At 39.9% G+C, this 20,099-nt stretch overlaps 1 protein-coding gene across 4 annotated transcripts in view; it reads left to right on the top strand.

The window, feature by feature from the left end:
* The window catches only part of PLCB4 (phospholipase C beta 4), a 380,701-nt gene that overhangs the window by 221,328 nt on the left and 139,274 nt on the right, over positions 1-20,099 (top strand). For all 4 annotated transcript variants that reach the window (XM_046679316.1, XM_046679314.1, XM_046679315.1 and 1 more), the window contains one exon: positions 4,762-4,860. In XM_046679316.1, the coding sequence (XP_046535272.1) occupies positions 4,777-4,860 (84 nt within the window). In that variant the 5' untranslated portion in view covers positions 4,762-4,776. The remainder of the gene's footprint in view (positions 1-4,761; positions 4,861-20,099) is intronic.

The raw sequence follows: 20,099 nt of genomic DNA, 5'->3' as shown, positions 1-20,099 counted from the left end.
GAAATTAGTACCCAAGGTAGAGATGAATATTAGGAGGAAGGCTAAGAGTGAAATCTGAGAAACAGCATGTACTGAGGACCTATGTTGTGTGTCCTTTCTCTGAAAAGATCCTGGGGGAGAACCAGAGTTAAACCAATGAAAGATGAGGCAAGTTGATATAAGCTTCCTTTTCATTTTCTTTTTTCTTTTTTCTTGAGTTCATAATAGTTAACATTGTGAAATTTCAGTTGTACATTATTATTTGTCCGTCACCATATAAGTGCTCCCCTTCAGCCTCTGTGCCCACCCCCCCCAGCCCCCTTCCCCCTGGTAACCACTGAACTGTTCTGTTTGCCCATGTGTTTATCTTCCACATGTGAGTGAAATCATATGGCGTTTGTCTTTCTTCATTTTAATTTTCGATATGATCTTTTTATATCAGAAGCTTCTTGTTGCTCTTCCCTTTAAAATACCACCAAAGGGTAATATGGAAAGGGATGGTTAGTAGGAGTGAGAAGATCATAATACACATACAGGTTTGCAGAAGAGAGATGTTTTGCTCACCATCCCCTTGTCTGATAAACCAAGGAAGCCACCATGTTGTTTTTCATCTGTATTTAATGTTAACACTTAGGTCCCTATAGCTGGTTATTCTCATTACACATCACTGAACAACACATCCAGGACAGCCTGAGGGAGTCTACAGGTCTGTTTTTTCCTGAAGATCTGTTTTGTGGGTCTAGAAGGCATGATTGCACATCCTGGCACTAGAAGCTTGCTTCTAAGGCACTTGGGTGAAGGAGCTGTGTGTGTACATACATGCGTGTGTGAGTTTCTCAGATGCTGAGAAATGGACATGGAAAGACACAGAGAAAGACAAACTGAGAAGGACAAGAGAGACAGAGAGAAATAGAGAAACTCAATCATAGTCATTGTTGGAGATAGGGAGACATGGACCAACCTACCCATGGGTTGGGAAAAAGCACCTTCTCTTCTCCCACTGTCTGTAGCCTGGCTCAGCTTCTCGGCTTTCCATGGGAGTCGTCGGTGCCGGTTAGTGGGGGCTAGTTAGAATGCCCTTCATGCTTTCGCCAGCTTTAGCCTGGTCAGTAATGAGAAAGGGAGTAGTTCCTCCTTCAAACAGCAAGTTGCCCTTGTGAGGAAGCTGTCTTGAAACTGACCTAATACCCTCTTTTTCTGCTTTAAATTGTTTGAGACTAAAGAATAACGCATCTACCTATCTGTATAATTTCAACTTTTTTTTCTTTCTGAAATTTACTTTCTTTTTTGTCTACACAGGCAGTTCATAAATCCAAGAATATATTCCTATAATAAAAATGTCCAGCACAGAGATAGCACTAAAGATACCTTAATTTTCAGCCCCAATCCTTATTCCCTCCCCAGAAGTAAGCAGGGTCATAAATTTGGAAGGCTCTTTCCAAGTGTCTTAGTAATTTCTTTATGTACACATATATGTACCTAGAGAAAAATAGGTTTGTCTTGTGTGCACGTGTCTGTGTGTGTGTGTGTACTTACATAAATGGTATTACACTGTTCATATTCTGCAACTATGTGGGTAAATAGTATCCCACTGTTCATATTTTATCTCATCCTGTGGCTTCCTGTTTTCATCAAATGGTCTGTGTCAGAGAACTTTTGCAATTAGATTTCCCTCGTCTTGTCAGATATGCCAGGAGGTGCATGTGCGAGACTTTTGTCCTTAATCTCTTTAGGTAGTGAATTAGATTGATTTATTTTCGAAGTTGAAACCTCTCGAATTATTCTTTGAATAGCTTTCTGGAATAGATTTGCTTATATTTTAGCTAGAATTTTTTCTCTGTGAGAATGAGCCCTAGGGTTGGTTGGTTTGTGTTTCATGAGCCCCCTCATGGTGTCATTGTCAGCTTCTGATAACGAGTCAGGATCTGAAATGAGTGGGGTAGTAGCTTTACTTTTTTTTTTTATGTTCTGGAAAAATGTAGGTACATAGGAGTTACCTTTGCCTTGAAGATTTGGTAGAACTCACCTATAAAATCATCTGGGCCTAATCTTTTATTATTTTTTTCAATTTCTTCCAAGGTCACTGGTTTGTTTAAGTGCTCTCCTAATTTTTGAGCCAAATATACTTTAACTTTGAAAAACATCCATTTTATTTGGGTTTTCAGATATTTTGGTTAAAGTTATACACAGTATTCTCTTACAGTTTTCACCTTCTCCTCTTTGTAATTACATCTTACTTTTCCTTCTGAATGTTGTGAGTTTATGCTTCCTCCACATCCTCCACCCTTCCCCCCATCTCGCGCTCTCCCCAACACTTGCCAAATTTTTGTCTAATATATGGATATTCAGAAAACAGTGAGCTTTTACTGACCATTGTTTTACTGTTTTTTGGCTACATATTACATATCTAGGTTCTGATGTATAATGCTCCCATCTTTTGTTTCTAAGAAGTTTATAATTTCTGCTTTGACTATTCAGCTTAACTCAAGAATTATTTAGAAATGTTTGTGTATCTTTATGTTGAATTCCTATATGTACAGATTTTATTCACTCTCTGTCATTAATTTACAAGTTGGCCTAGTTGTGGTCAGTGAGCATGGCCGCCCCTGTAATTTCTGCTTTTTGAAAAACACTGAGATTTCTTCTGTGGCTTAATCATGATTAGATTTCGAGATTGTTATAAGCTGGGGTATAAAGAGGGAATGAAGAAAAAATAGATATACGGAGAGATTGGATTAAGCTCATTAAGTAGTCTTATTTAAATTATGTTGACTTGAGTCATTTAAATTGTTTTGGTTAAATCAGTGTGATATTCAAATCCTCCATATTCTTACTTTTTTTTTAATTATTCCATTAATTTCTGAGGATCATTGTCGCCTAATACGATTGTGACTTTGCCAATTTCTCTTTGTATTTTATCAGTTTTTCAGTATATGTTTCGATGTGTGGTCACGTGCTCATATTCTACTCCCAAAATGGTGTACTTGCCTTTGTTCCATCCGTCCCTCCCTCCAACCACCTCACTTGCTACAACTCCCATAGTGATATAATCTGGGATTTGGGAGCTAGATTGTAATTTCTTTATCTTATTTTTCTTTCTTTCTTTTTTGGTACAGTACAATGAGGCTTAAGAGTAAGCTTTATTGTTTCTTTTTTTGTTTTTACTTTCTTCTCTTTTTCAGCATTGCTCCTCCTCTCTCTCTTATTTCTCTGTATTTATTTTTCGGCTTGGCAGAGTATATGTTAAATCTTTCAGAGTAGATCACTAAGTCTTTCCAATTCCTTGCAAGTTTGTAAATATCTATAGTTTCTCCTAAAAGTCGAAACATTGTTTGGTTGGACACAGAATTTCAAGTGCAAAATTGAGGAAAATTATTTTCCCTCAAAACTTTGAAGTTGTTGCCCCACTGTGCAGTATGCTGGATGGTGTGTCTGATTTTAGTCTGATTGTCGATCACCTCTAAATTGTCCTCTCTCCATGCATCTCTGAGAAATTTTGTACCTTCTCTTCCTGTTTTTTCTTCTCTTTGTCCCCTCAAGGCATGTTTAGGTGTGTGCATTTTTCCCCCGCCCATTTATACTGCTTGCAATCAGTGGACTTTTTCACATTGAGGACTCAAATATTCCGACTTCAGAAATGTTCATCTACTACTGCTTTGATCATTCCCCTCCTTCCATTGGCTCCACTTTCTCTTCTTCTAATAGAAATTCTTTTATTAGGTGGTTGTTGAACCTTCTGTTTCCATTTTCCATGTCTCTAAATTTCAGTCATGCTTTCTGTATTTCTTTTTGTGTTGCATTCTGTGAGAATTCCTTGGTTCAACACTTCATCTGAATTCTCTTTACAATTCAGCTCACCTATTAAGAGTTTGATTTCAACAATCTTTTTAAAATTTCTAGAATCTGTAGTTAATTGTGTTTGAGGAAATGTGCTCTCTCCTCCCTCTGAGAGTGTCCGCCATACTTAAGCCAAAGTTAGTTCTATTTGTCCTGTTAACTCTGTTTCCTTGGGTGCAAGGTTGTCTACTTATTCTATCTTCCATATTCTGGGCATTGTTAAATATTTGGTGATTCTTCGTTGTGTGCTCACATTTTTATTTAAGATGTCCTGCTTGCTGCTGTTGCGTGTTCACCATTACGCATGATGCTAAGAAGGGTCGGTAAAAGGAACACCTCGTTTTTCCTGGGTGCAGGCAGCCACCCTGAATAGTGCCCCGTCTCTCTCACTGCCTCTGCTAGCAAGCAGACTTTCTGTTGTTCCCCGCATGGCCTAAGTGAGGAGGGGGTGAGAGAGGGCTAAGGAGAGGACCAAGAGCAATAAAAAAAAATCTGGCTACTCCTACTTGATTCAGCAGCCCATCAGCCTGTGGACTCCTGCCCTTGCACTCACCTTCAGGCTCCTAGTGTAGGCTTGTAGAACACTCGCTCTTTGTAGCAGACCTTTCCTATATATAGGGTTAGGTTTGTGGTTTCTTTCTTTTCTCTGATGCCATCAGATTTAATATATATAAAATCTTATCATTTTACATGAAGAGGGAAGAGAAGCTTCCCAAATGACTACCTGTGGTACTTCTTCATGATAATATTTCTCCAGGTTTAGAAATAAGGAGAAGGAAAGTTGCAGGTCGGATGTAGGAAAGAAAAAAAAAAGACAATTTATGAACTTATTCCATGTGTTTGAAGACAAGCTTTTGCAAATACATGAATATAAGGTGATTAACCTTTGATTGTCACTTGTTTTTTAATTTTATATACTAACGAGATATTCTTTTTCATTTTCAGGTCTTGAATATAATCATGGCCAAACCTTATGAATTTAACTGGCAGAAGGAAGTGCCTTCCTTTTTGCAGGAAGGAGCAGTTTTTGACAGATATGAAGAGGTAAAGAAGTGTTATTAATCTTTTCTCTCAAAACATTCTTACAATTATTTCATTTTAATTATAGTATTGAGTAAATATTCTTTGACATAAGTAAGAACATCTTTGAGATTTATAACTTGGAATAGTTAGAAAGAGGCAAGTTATGAGATATAATAATCATGATAATGATGCTAAAATTTATGGAGCACTCATCATTTGCCAGATATAACAATAATGATAATGATGCTATAAATTACTGAGTCCTCACTCTGTGCCAGACAACATTCTAAGCACTTTATGTGTATTATTTGTTTAATTCCTCACAACAACTTGATAAGGTTGTTGCTGTTATGTTCCTCATTTACTGATGGGTTTCATGTAGTAACAGTCTTTGCTTAATGAAGTGCTTTGGGCAGGCTTTACACATAAAACTTTGTATTTGTTATCAATGTAATAGTGATTGTACTTTGTTCTAGTCAATGCTTTGCTCATTTCATTTGTACAGACTAGTTTGAACAAGGCTTTGTATGCTTCTGCTTCTGTCGTTTATTGTTTGGGCCTTTACAAGGTGGGGTGATGGCCACAGACTTTCTAATGAGCAGGGGCCTGGGGCCACCGAGCTGTTCAGAAGGTTTAGGTAGGTGAGTTGAAGCCCTGTTAGCATTGTAAATGCATTTTTTTCTTAGATTGTACTGGTATTTGAGGGGACTTGGGGTGTCTAGATGAAATTGGTGTTGCCTCTAAGGCGAACTGAAATGTAAAACTGAAGACTGCCTTTAGAGTCAGAGTTGGTGCCTCTCAAAATCAACGGAATGTATGTGGTGGCTAATTGTAGTGGCCCTTCCAGAGGTTCAGATTGTGAGGCCTTTTCATGAGGTTTGTGGGCTGACATGACTCAGTACTGTAGACTTGGTTTTTCCAAAATACGTATCATAATACTCTCTAGATTTAGAGATACCATAGTTGCTTTGTAAGTAAACAAAATTGAGAAAGGCAAAGGATGGGCCCAAATGTGCTGACTATTCCTTGTACTGAATTAAAGTATTGAAGGGACAGCTGTTTATGTGATAAACTTCATTGCTCCCCAGAAAGAACAGCTAACTGCATTCTGCTATAAGAAGAAATAGAAAATAATACTCTGCCACCTCAGGGCAGCCACCATCAACTTTTTGGCAGTTTTCTTCTAGTCTTTTTTCTGTGTTTTTCTTTTCTTCCTCTTCCATAGTTGTGATCATAGAGTAGTCTTTTGAAAATGTAAATCAGAACCTGTTTTTCCTCTATTGAAAATGCTTCCATGACTCCCTCTTGTAGCATAATGGAAACTCATCAGAATGAAATACAACGCTTTCCATAATTTGACTCCTGCCTGATTCTATAGCCACATTTCTCACCAGTTTCCTACCCACACCCTCTGCTTTAGCCATAATAATAATTACAATTCCCCCAAAAGACTGTTCTATTAACTTGCTTTCTGCATGCGCCTCCCTCTTCCTGAAATGTACTTTTTCCTCCTTGTTTGACTGGTAAACTCCTACTCATCCTTCAGAACCCAGATAATAAATTTCCACCTCTTTGGAATCTTCCTTGACTTATTCAGTAAGAATTGATAACTCCCTTGTACCACCACTAATCTTCCCTTGCACATATTACACTGCATTCACATTTTATCTAATATTTTTTATCTTTCTCTCTCCGGGGACTGGCAGAATGCCTGTAACTGCTGAACTCACTGTAGATGTCTAGTATCAAAAGAGATTTTAGATAGAATTGATTCCAACTCACTCTGGTTTTGTTGTTTGTTTGTTTGTTCACCTTCTTGATGATTTGAGTGGTGAGAGGACTTGCTAATCCTCGGGACCTGTGTGGGGATCTGAACTTCACCAGATTCAAAATATTAGAGTAAACCAAGTGACATTTTCATCTTTTAAGTTAAAAATTTTCAATATCAACAATTTGATATAGTTCAAGCCTAAAACAACGTTAAGTTCATTGCAGTTGACTACTTTTATCCATTTTACACAGCTTGGCAAGAACGTCAAGGACTACCTTAGATGTATTTCCAAGTCTTTGTCCCAGGCAAGCCAGCTCTAGGTTGGGTACCAGTGTCACCAAGATATAGCCACTGCCCTTCACTTTGAGCCAATGAGAGACATCTCTCCCTGAGTCTGGTAGCATGTCCCAAAAGATTTGCAGTTTTCTAAGGCAGCTTCCCAGGCTCTGGAAATCTATAGGATAATTAACAAATTCTGCATGGCTTCCAACTACCCAGAGAAGGTCATTTTGAAGAGATTAAATGTAACCACTGGCTGAGTGTCTCTACTACTGTCGTATAAGCAGAAACATATTAGAGAGAAAGTACTTGTTTTGATAAATAAAGTGAAATGTGACTTGATGAACTGAAAATTCTTCATCATTGAATCATTTTTGTTTCTCATGATGTTTTTCTTTCATTATTAATCATCACAACTCACTCATATTTAGTACTGATTGCTTATGCCTCTAAAGGCATTTGCTTTTCTTCTAGGTTCCTCTGAAAATGAGGTAAAGCTAGAAGGAAAGAAACCTTGAGCAAGTACTAAATACAGTCTAACTAAGCTTTCAACTTTAAGTGCTATTTTACTAGGATTTTAAGCAAAAAAGTTTTAATTTTATAAAGTAAATACGTCTCTTCCTAACCACAGATCAAACTAGAAAACCAAATAGTATTTCAAGCATACTGTAGCCAGTTTTTCTTATTATTTCCCAATCCTATAAGATTCACTTCTTTGGAGCCACGCCATTAAAATATTCAAGCCACAAAATGTAAACAGGAAAGGTTTGTTCCTATGGTTTGTGCGTGAACAGCAGTGAGAAATGATAGCTGACAGCAAGTGGGAGGAGGAACAAGAATTAAAGAAAACCCATCCCAAGCATCCCAAAAGCTTCATGACAAAGGGACTGTTTCTAAAGGGGCGTGAACGCCTTCAGCCCCGTGTAATGACTAAGGTTGTCACGACGGCCTGAAGTATCAGGTAAATGTGACATTGCCTTCCACGTATCAGTTTAAAGAAGGCAGGGAAGGGTTTAAGCAGTGGGTGATCACTCACCAGATCAGGAAAAAAAAAGTGTTTGCTAGTCACTGTTTTAAAAATATATACTATTTTGTCAATAAATATAATCAGCACAATGGTATTTAAGCTTTATTTTATTATTTCTACATTATTGAGGGATTTCTTTTGAGGTAGCCAAAAATTTCAGAAACTACGTCATGTATTGGAGCCTCTGATTGTATTCCCATGCCGCTTCTAAATCTGTTTTTTATCTAACTTGGCTTGACGTGGAAGTTCCTTAAATGCAAAATATATTTTGTTTCCTAAGAGGTGCTTGTTATTAAATCGTTAAAGTAGAGGTTTTCCTATTGCAGAAGAGAGAGACAGCATTGCTTTTTAAAACACATGCAACCCAAATGTCTCTAATTCAAGGATCTCCTGACTTTCCTTTCATATCCACATTAAAGAGCTGGAGACCCCACCCCCTGGCTGCTCATGCCCTCCTCAGTCTCTCCTAGAGTTCCTAGGTGCACCCTCTCTTGGTGATTACTCATAGCCTCAATGCCTTCTTACCTCTCTGTTCCCAGGACTGTTCCCTGCTTTAGTTTGTTTCTCTCCCTAAGCCCATTATATCATGAAATCCCAGGAACAAGGATACTGTGGGAAATAGACTTTCCCTAAAGATTTGGTGGTAGCAGAGAATTGCAGGACACACTTTAAAGATCAGAGATCATGCTGCATAAATGTCATGTCAGCCTGGCTAAAGGGTGTCTCTCATTGTCTTCTTTCGCTCAGCTCTTCCACCAAGCTGCATGTTCTTTTCATTTTCTTTTAAATCTCCCCCCAAGAGTCCTTTTACAATTCACCCTTTCCTCTTTTCCACATGCCTCTTCTCCAAATTAAAAAAAATATATAGATCTTTTTTCCTCCCTCTCAAGCCAAAGGAGAAAAATGGAAAATTCTAGTCCCTTCTCCCTCTGAGCAATTTAGCTCCCTTTTCACCTCAATTTCTCCAATCTAGACTCTCCTGAGACCCCCCTTTTGCATAACTTTGAAGGGCAATGCATGTAGTTAAAACAAACAAAATTCAAAAAGAGCTTTATCCTTAAGAAGAATATCCTGCTATCCTTCTAGATAAGCAGTCACTGACAGATCTTGGCAGTGACGGAAACGGTCTGTATCTGTGCCTTACCACGTGTGGCTGTTCAGCACTGAAAATGTGCTGTTCAGCACTTGAAATGTGGCTAGTGGGACTGAGGACCTGAGTTTCTTATTTTATTTAATTTTAATTTAAATTTAATTAGCTACATGTGGCCGGTGGCTGTTTTACTGGACAGCACAGTTCTAGACAATCAGCTCAAACTTCAACCGGATTTTAAAATGCCGTCCTCCTTCTCCAACACATAGAAAGAGTTCTCTGTTCACTTAATTGGCATCTGCAGTTTTTATCAGCCGTTTCTTCTTAGCGGCAGCCAAGCAGAGATTTAAATGTTTTATGGATGACTCACCTCAGCCGTCACCAGCCCCACCCGCCCCCCATCATAAATCCTGCTTGGGCCACCCCTTCTTCTCACCCATGGGACTTTATTGTCTCTGAGGCAAGCTGCCCAGATGGAGTCCCTTTGGAGCCTGTTGGTGCTTACAGCTGCTGCCAGGACAACGGAAACAATTATTGCAATTGCCAGACCCAGAGGAGTATCAGAATGCAGGATCAGTGCAAAGCTAAAGTGGGACCCAGTGCACCAGGCTGAATTTGGCCTCCATCCAAGGTGGTGCTGAAACCCAGTGGTGGGACGGCAGCGAAGCCTTGAGACATCTAGGCAGCCTACACACCCAAGGCTGCTCATCAGTGAAGCAAAGGATTTTCCAAATATAATTTGCAAAAAACTAAAAACACAACCCTCATAGAAAGTATTTTGACTTAAAGATTTATTTAACTCCTCAGTGAGGACACCAGCAGGATGCTAAAGCTAGTTCTAAGAGCTGGAGGAAGAAAATTTGATATAGCTAGTCAGGAAAGCTGAAACAAGTTTTGTCAGTTGATTCAAAACTGGTTACTGCCCTATAGGGTGATAAAACTGTAACCTCTATGGGTGTCTTTTCCGCCAGACCCCAATCACATGCATCTCTATAGAACAACAAACAGTTGTAACTTATCCAGCTAACTTCCAAGAATCTGGGCCCTAAACAATAATAAATAGTGAGTCAAACAGAGGTACATTCTTCCGTGGAAATAAATCATTCTTGGGTAGGCCTCTTCGACAGTGCTCCTGTATAATGTTGAAAGAATATATAACCATTTTTTATCTTATTTCCAAGTTTTAGACAGTTTAAACTGAATTGTACCCACAGGGTCAGGGTATTGGGCTCAAAGAGTAGAAAGTGGAATTGTAGCACGTTGCTTGAATCTACGGTGAAGAACACTTACAGAGCCATCATAATGATAAATAATCATGATAATATTTATTAGTCTTTCAACTTTTAGAATCAACCTACAGGTAGACAAGACATTTCATGATTACTGACAAAACAGAATGAAAAAGCTATTAATTCTGTCTATGCAACGTAAGGGTGCAGAAAGATGTTGGAAAGTAGACGGGATGGAAACATGGAGGGAAAATCAGAGGGTTAATGTTCTCTGTGGGAAGTAATGTTGATAGTTAGTTGATGGTGCATGAAATAGAGGCTTGTGGCTATCATTTAAACTGTAAAAGTTGCCAATCACAAAAGCAGAAATCATGATTTCAAGTTCAGAAGGTAGGGGAAGAAAAAGTATGGAAATGAGTTAAATGAAGTTCAATTTCTGAATTTTTATGCTGAGGAACCTATGCTACATGTGCCTGGTAGATATTAATTCAGTTATTATCTGTCTTGCCATGAGTCCCACTTTCTTCAAACTCTGGTTCCTACTAGAATTGGACATTTAAAGCAAAACAAAAAAATGTGTTGATATCACTTTATTATCCAGTGAATTAACTCCAGCTGTTTCAGGTTGAGACGATTGGCCCTCAGCATGTGGCCCCAGATGCCCTGACCCCTCACCCTATGCTTTCCCCCACAGTCAAGTTGTGTTGAGGAAAGTGGTAGAATGTGCTCCTCGTGGTATGAAAAGACCAGAAGGTGCAGCAGGACCAGGGGACTAACCTGGAGCCCTCAGAGAGCCGGCCTCCTTTGGGCTGAATCTTGATTGATGAGTCAATCAGCCAATCAAAGCACAGCTGAGATGAGGGGAGAGTCCACAAGTTGTGCAAGAACGTGGGTGTGGAATGGGGGAAAGTGGCTTGACCAGCTGGGGCAGAGGGGAGGGTGGAAGAGTGCAGGAGCTGCAGCTACAGAGATGGACAGTGTCCCCACCACAGATGGCTTTACTTTCCAGCTCAAGGCATTGGCACTAGATCCTGAAAGCTACTGGGAGCCTTTGATGGGTTTTTAGCAGGGAAGGGCAAAGTCTGAATGATGAATGCAAAGTGAGCATGGCTGGATTTGTTGTGTGAATAGTCTGGGGAGGATAGAGATGAGATTGAAGGATAGACAGTCAGTAAGACACATGGGAAATAAGGGGGAAGGATGAGTGGGGGAATGCATTAGAGGATTTTCTAACCTGGTGGATGTAGAAGGGGAGGCAGAGTAAGGAGTGTAAGATGAAGTTGGGATTTCTAGCACAGGAAGCTTGGTGGGCTCTGATGCAGGCAAAATGCCAGAGAAGAAGTAAATTTATGGATATGCTTATGTTGTTCCTCTTCCTGAAATAAATGGTATTTATCATTATATCGTCTGTAGTACCTAAGATGCATTTTGCATGTAATAGAAATCACATAAGTTTTAGTTAAAAATAAATTGAGGAAAAAAGGGATTGAAAAACATAGTAAACTAGCCAAGAGGATGAACAAATGGATGCATTTCCTCCGTCTCAGTCCTCCACTCTCAGGGCCGCTCTTGGCATCCTGGTTGGTGTGGCCATCTTGAGCTGGGGCATGGTAAGAACGGAAGTTGGAGAAGTAGGTAGAGGCCTCAAGGCGTTTGGATTTCTTTCTGATTGTCGTGGGAAGCCATTTTCAACGGGACTGAGGTGACATGATTTACATTTTGGAGACAGTTACTTTGGTAGGTGTGTGGAGAGTGGTTGGGGCAGGGGCACCAGAATGCACACAGGAGATGTGAGAGTGTGGTTGGAGAACCCAGGAGTTAATTTAAGGAAGGTGAGCTAGAGTCTTATTCCTTCCTCTCCATAGGCAATTTTCTTAACATCTCTCTGCTAGAAAAGAGCAGATGTTAAGGTGGGTGGATCTGAAGAGTATGTTTTTCACCTAAGGAATCTGTTATTTTACACTGACCTGCCTTCACTAACCTTTCTTGTCATCACAGCCATGGGACATCTTTCTCATGTGGTAAGAAAACTGTGACCAGGCACCTGGGCACTTAATCGGTTGGCTTAAACCCTGAAACAACCCCAAGCTGCAAGAGCTAGCATCAGCCAGATTTTTGCAAAACACTCAGGCCTGCTTCTTCCACCAGACCAGCCTCTAAAACAACGGTGCTGATAACGTGATCTGTGTTCTCAAAACCCCAAAGTGTAGAGCTTGTTATCATTCAAGCATGAGATGTTTAAGGAAAGGCCTGTATGATTTGGAAAGTTCCAGAAAGTAAGTAGACTTGAAGACAAAAGACTCTGGTTTGAGCCTTGACCCTGACATTTACAAGTTACGACCTTGAGTAAGTCCTTTCACCTGTCTGAGTGAGCATCCATCTCACCTCAAATGGCGACAGTATACCTGTGCCAGAGGCTCCTGGTAGGATTGTAAGGCATGCCCAGTGTGTGTGGTTGCCTCTTCAGATCAAAGGCTCCACCATGGTTGGGACCATGTCCGTTTCGTAAAATATTCAGCCAGTAACTCAACAAACACTGTTGCAAACCTTGAAGAGCTGTTATCAGTCAGCCCTCAGCATTGATAATCAGACTCCTAAAGTTTCTGCCAGTAAATGGCTTTTAACTTCTGCCTTTTATTCTCTTCTTAACTCGGAGTATGGGGTTGATTAAGAAGTCCAGGATAATCCTGGGTTTTTACTACATAGATCTTTAGTGCACATTTGTTCCTTTACTTGTGGGAAAAGTTAGAGGAGCAATTTCAAATCATGGTTTAGTGACCCACCCTGCATAACCATCTGCCTCTGAGTGTGAGCTGGAGGAAGAAGGAGCCACTGCCCTTGATGAAAAGGAGGCTATGCCTTGATTGGAGCAATGAAAATATGTATGCTAAATGTGCTATATACCAACGAGTGCTAAGTTGTACAGATATCTAAGGATTTGGAGAATGGAGAAGTCTAAAAGTACTGGTACAATCAGACGATTTCCCCAGGGAGAAATTACCAGATCTCAGGCTTGACTGACAGGTGAAGTTACAGGGAGGCACAGAGGACAAGAGTGAGCCTGGTTTGAAGTACCCCTAGATGTGACATTAACTCTGGAATGAAATGAAGAGGCCTGAAAAGGAGGGAAGAGCATGAGTTAGGAATGTGAAGAGACAAGGATTTAAAAGGATCAATTATTGGTCACTAATTGTATCATCTTTTGATGCGTAACAAACCATACCTAAGCTTAATGGCATAGAGGGGATAAACTTTTCCTCTGCCCTCATACATTCAATGGCTGGGGCTTTTGAATTAAACTGACAAAAGCCAGATTAACAGTAGAAAAGGCGTACAAATTTTATTGGTGCTAATATTTTTACATGCACAGGAGCTTCACAGAAAAGAAGTGAAAACTCAAAAGAAATAGTTAGACTCAAAAGGTTATATACTATTTTAACAAAGGGCAATAAATTGTGCAGTGACTAGACAAAAGAAAAAGGGATTTGAGCTTCTAGGGGTGGTAAATTGTGGGAAGGTAAATATGTGGGGAAACTAATGGAAAATAAGAATTACTTTTTTAAAAAAAAGAATTATTTTAGTAAGGTTTGTTTGTGCAGACTCTTCTTGGTGCCAACTTTCCATCTTCTTCGTGGCCATACAACTCCCTGGAGAGGGAATTTATGGCAGTCCTTGCTTCTCAGAAGTTTCTAATTTTAATCAGATAAGGGAAGCTCCAAGGCTTCTTTCTGCTTTTGATGATTCTCAGTTGCCTGCAGCACAAAATAATCCACATGCCAAAGTGGCTATTTTAGGGTGGCAGATTCTAATCCCCTTCAGTGGTTTAAGACAGGCAACTGTTTATGTAGTCCATGATTCTGTGGGTCAGCCATCTGGGCTGGGCTCAGCTGGGCACACTCAAATGTTTGCTGGGCCAAATAGGGGTTGGCTGATTTAGGATGACTGTGGTGGTACCATCTCATCTTCACCCCACCTGGTCTGTCATCTGACTGTAAGCAGTCGGGGCTTGTTCTCTCTTGGGCACAGCCAAGCTTCTGCTGCATTCTCTAGACCAAAGCAAGTCACAAGGCCTGCCTACACTCAAGGAGTAGGGACATGCACTTCACCTCTTGATGGGAGAATGTGAAGTCACATTGCAAGGGTGTGGATGTAGAGAGGGATGAAGGATTGTGGCCCTCTTTGTAGTCAACCACAATTATCTTAGGTACTCTTTGTGTAGTTGATCAGCTCATGTTGAAAAGGCTTAGAATAGGGGTCAACATACTTTTTCCGTAAAGGACCAATTGTTAAATACTTCGGGTTTTATGAGCTACACAGTCTCTGTCACAACTACATAACTTTGTCCTTGTAGCACAAAAGCAGCCATAGAACTTAGACAATCTGCAAGTTAATGAATGGGCTGTGTTCCAATAAAAATTTTATTTTCAAAAACGAGCAGGCTGGATTTGAGCCACAGGCTGTAGTTTGCAGACAACTAGCTTAGAAGACAAGTAATGTTACACAGAAATGAATACCAAATCAGCTTTGATGGTGATGATGATGCTTTCAGTTTCAAGTAATTACTTTTAGCTCATTTTCTCTTATGAATGTATTATTATATTTTTAATTTAGTCATCCTCCATTTCCTTCCCTTTCCTCTATAATTGTATCAGCTTTTGTTGCATAACCAACCCCTCTTATCTTTTCTAAGATGCTCCAGTTTTGTTTGTTTTTGTTTTTGCTTATTCTTCTCATTTTTATGTTTTCTCCCTCTCCATGAAGTTTTTTTGGTTTTGCTTTTCTTCATTTCTTCACAAAGTAGACAATAACTTTATTCCTTGAGAGAACAGAAGCATTTCACCCATGAAATAGTGTCTGAGTCAGTCTCATGGAAAACTCTCCAACTCAAGATTCACGCTATTCAAGGGTGCAGGACAGACTGCTTGTTCATGGGAGGACATAAGACACATCCACTAGGAAACTAGAGAAGGAAATCTGGGGTGGGGTTCAGTTTACAAGGAGTTTGTGAAAACAAGACAATACGATACAAAGCAAGAAGAAAGTGTGTAAATAATGAGTCAAAATTAAAATATAAGGAACTAACTGAGTTACTGTGTAGGTCTCTGAAGTATTACTGTGCTATGCTAAAGAATTTAATTAAAATTCAGTGGCTAAAATGACAGTGCTAGTTCTTTATTGCTTTTTTCCAACCTGAAATAGAAATAGGAAAATGCTCAATGTAAGCTCCTTCATGCCATGTCTGTTGGCTGCAGGTTAGCAGGTGCATGTGGCCAGGGCATCCTTTTAATTAGGGTTAATGAGAACAGCCTTGAGGATCTCCAGGCTGCCGGTAAAGAGGCCCAGAGGACATCCTGGCTTCCTTCTCTTTCCGCGTTCTCTTTGGGATTGCACTCTATTAATGCGTGTGGTGCAGCCATGGAATTAATAGAGTTCACTCAAGTGTGAACAAATGAACAGTCAAATGAAATATGCAACATATTTTAAAGTGAATCCTTTTGAAGTTCCTTCTTGAGTTATAAAATCATTTCTTGAAACTCAATTTCATGTGAGTGAATTCCTTCTTCCTAAAAATTGAGGAAATATTTTTGTTGTCGTTATTGGTTTGGGTTGTTTTTAGGGGAGGGTGTTTTTTATTGCTGGCAGTAGAAATATCTGCCATCATGAGCATGCACTCAGTGCTGTACATTATCATGTAAATGCTGTATGAATACTATTTCATTTAAGCCTCCAAAGAATCCTGTCATTAGGTCTTTTTAACCTCAGTTTATAGATTGCAAACCCAGGCTTAAAATGGTTAAACACCTTGGCTGAGGTAAACGTAGCTGGTCACAGGCTGAGCAGAAAGATTCCATACTAGCGAGCCTGCGTGGTCCTCAAAGTGTGGTCCCCAACCAGCAGCATTAGCAGGACTTGAGAACGTGTTAGAATTGCAAATTATCAGGCCCCACCCCAGATCCACTGAAACAGAAATGCTGGGGGGGCAGGGAAGGGGGACTCCAGCAATCTGGATTAAGAGGTGGCTCTGATGATGCAGCTGAAGTTTGAGAACCACTAGGCAGGGGGCGAGGAAAGGAGGTTTAGACTTCCTTAGAAGGAAAAAAATTAAATCCATTCAAAGTTCGTTATAGCTACTCTCCCCCAAACAGGCCATGCAGATAAACAGGGAAAAGAACTGTTTGATAAAAGAGACTTTTCTTTTTCCAAAGGAGTTGAACGTATTAGACTTTATAGAGCTCTTCTGTGTGCCAGGCACAGTGCTAAACACTTGACATCAATCATCTCTTTAAACCCTCAAGTGGTTGCGGATTAAATTATATTTTTTTTTATTGAGTTATTGATAGGTTACAATCTTGTGAAATTTCAGTTGTACATTAATGTTTGTCAGTCATGTTGTAGGTGCACCACTTCACCCTTTGTGCCCACCCCTCACCCCACCTCTCCCCTGGCATCCGCTAAACTGTTCTTAGTCCCTAATTTTAAATTCCTCATATGAGTGGAGTCATACACAGATTATCCTTCTCTTGCTGGCTTATTTCACTCAACATTGTTCTGTTTTGCAGCTGAATAGTATTCCATTGTATATATGTACCACATCTTCTTTATCCATTCGTCTGTTGCTGGACACTTAGGTTGCTTCCACGTCTTGGCTATTGTAAACAGTGCTGCAATAAACATTGGGGTGCATAGGACAGGACACTCTTTGACTTCAGTATTAAAAGGATCTTTTCGGACACCATGCCTTCTCAGAGAAGGGAAACAATAGAAAGAATAAACAGATGGGACTTCATCAGATTAAAGAGCTTCTTCAAGGCAAATGAAAACAGGATTGAAACAAAAAAACAAGCCACTAACTGGGAAAAAATATTTGCAAGTCATATATCTGACAAGGGCTTAATATCCATAATATACAAAGAACTCTTGCAACTCAACAACAAAACATCAAACAACCCAATCAAAAAATGGGCTGGAGACATGAACAGACATTTCTCCAAAGAAGATATACTGATGGCCAATAGGCACATGAAAAGATGCTCATCATCGCTGATCATCAGGGAAATGCAAATCAAAACTACACTAAGATATCACCTTACACCCGTTAGAATGACAAAAATATCTAAAACTAATAGCAACAAATGTTGGAGAGGTTGTGGAGAAAAAGGAACCTTCATACACTGCTGGTGGGAATGCAAACTGGTGCAGCCACTATGGAAAACAGTATGGAGATTCCTCAAAAAATTAAAAATAGAACTACCATATAATCCAGCCATCCCACTACTGGATATTTATCCAAAGAGCTTTAAGTCAGCAATCCCAAAAGTCCTATGCACCCTAATGTTTAAATGAGATTATTTGCCACATTACTCAGAGGAGAGAGCAGGTTGTCATTTAAGGAATTGCCTCCTATCCAGCATGTAGTAATTGATGGAGCCAGTCTCCAGACCGATGTATTGATAAAAAGAAGGCACGTGAACCACAGCTACCTGTATTATGACTCAGAATGGTTGCCATATGACAATGATGGCGTTCAGGACCTGCTACCCCAAAATATGGCACCTTGGCATATTGAACATTTTCAGCTGAAGGAGTTTGAGAAAACAGCAGAAGCAGAAAGGTCACTTTGACCTTCCCCCACTTTCTCCCTTGAAACTGATCATAAAACCCTTCTGTGAGAGGTGCCCTCCCTATACCCAGAGGAAAGGACCATCCTTATCTCTGAAGACAAGGGGATGCTGAGAGGAATGCGAACAGACAGGCCTTGCTAAGTCTCCCCCAGTTCACTACGCGACCTCCTGTTCTTTAACCTGTCGTAGTCCCACAGGGCTGTCTGCTCTTCGTCAAGCCTGCACAAAAACGCTCAGGTTTAACTGTTTCTTCAAGTCTTCGTTTCCTTATGAAGGTTCCTGTGTTGCTTAAAACAATTAACTAAATTTCACGCTTTACTCCTTATAACCTGTCTTAGTTTAATTTTCAGATCAAGCCTTGAGGAAAACTTTTTCCTCCCCACCTCAAAGAAACTTTTTTTTGAAGATATATATGATATAAAAAAATATAATTAAATAAAAATCTTTCTAAAGTTCAGTGATAGAAGCTAGAACCAAAGATCTCTTTAAACTCCTTTCATCACCCATTTTCTTTATCTATTTCTGACCATAATTATTATACTGCTATCCGGAAGTTCTTAATTTGATTCTCTTAGGGAAATGAGGGTGGAAAGAATTTATTTTTCATTATTTGCCCCTAAGAGCAAATAAGTGCCCCTAAGAACACTAATATCTCTTTATGATCAATAAAAATCAGCCTTTAGGGATAGAAAAATATTAGCCAGGACTTTCTTTATTCTCTTTTTTTGAAAGAAACCCAAAAACTAGGTAAAATGTCCTGTATAAAAGGAACCTAATATTTTCTTTCAGTCTTTGGAAATAGGCTTCCCTGCTGAGAATATTTTATGTCTATCTTTTTAATACTTAATATTGATTCTGATAAATTAATAAGAAACATATAGTTTCTAAACTACTTACTCTTAAAGCCATAATAGTAAGCAGTTGCTCTGAATGGGCTGAGCCCATGTGGCTTCCAGGGTAACTAAGCCAACACACTTTTTTACTAAGAGTTACCCTGAGGACAATTTTGCTGGCACCTTCATTGCTGTTCTGCTGTGGATTTTCTTCTCTCAAGTACCTAAAAGGGCAAGTGATCATCTTAACTTTGGTGAGATGCAAAAAGGAGCCTAGTTTTTGGATGCTCACCAAAGCCAAGTTGCCATGATATTGTTTGCAAATAAGAAAGGATTTTTATGCTAGGTGGTATTTGGGGTAAAATCTTTGCTAGAGGGCTCTTTGTTGAAGAGTTTGAAATATGCATAGTTGGTTAAGGGCATGGGTTTTGAGTTGAACAGAAATAGCTTCAATTTGGCTTTGCTTCTCAAGAGATGACCATGAGGCAATCTTAAACCCACTAGGCACTAAGTCACAGCTTCCTTGTCTGAAAAGTGGAGGCGATACTACCTACCTCAAAGGGCCATTGTGAGAAATAAATAAGGTGGATCTTTTTAGAATGTAAGTTAGGTTATACCCCTCTTCTGGTTTAAACCTTCAGTGGCTTCCTACCTCATTTCAGATAATTCCCAAAGTCCTTCCTGTGGCCTCCGAGTCCCCTACATGACCTGTCACTTCACTGGTCCCATTGATGTCCCTGAAAATGCCAGGCACACTCCAGCCCCAGGACCTTGGCACTTGCAGTCGCCTCTCTGGACTGCTCTTCCCCGTGTATCATCACTTCTCATGGTTCACTTCCTCACTTCATTCCGGTTCTGCTCAAAGTCACTTCATCCAAGAGGCCTTTGTGATCATCTTACTTTAAAAAAGTATGTGTGCGCACATCCACACACCTCCCCTTACCCTTTTATGTTCACATTGATCAATTCCTGGTATATTATTTATTTTCTGTTCATTATCAAAGTTCCCCCTAGAAGATAAGCCATGCAAGCAGATACTTTGTTTTTATTTACTGCTGTATCCCCAGCAGGAATTCATTCTTCACTCAACATGTATTTAATAGGGACCTAGAATGATCCAGCAATTCCTTTGTTACATATCTTGGATTCAAATTTATTGTTATTTCAATGGTTCCTAGTTTTTAAGGAATTTTAAGGATACCAAGGAACTGGAACTGGAGGTCCTTTTTGGGGATGTGGAGGAAGGGTTAGCAAGAGCTGCCATCCGGGGCAGCCATGGAGGTGTGCACGTAAATCCCTCTTCAAAAGAAACCTGCTCCCAGGAAGGCATTCAGGGAACAGCCTCCAGCAGCCCTGCAGAGCTCATGCTGAGTTCCCAGCCAGTGGCTGACGCGGCAGAGATACAGGAG

The sequence above is a fragment of the Equus quagga genome, chromosome 12 (genome assembly GCF_021613505.1).
Source record: "Equus quagga isolate Etosha38 chromosome 12, UCLA_HA_Equagga_1.0, whole genome shotgun sequence".
Classification (NCBI taxonomy): domain Eukaryota; kingdom Metazoa; phylum Chordata; class Mammalia; order Perissodactyla; family Equidae; genus Equus; species Equus quagga.
Note: the sequence above shows the minus strand (reverse complement) of the source record. Positions and strands in the feature narration are given on the sequence as shown.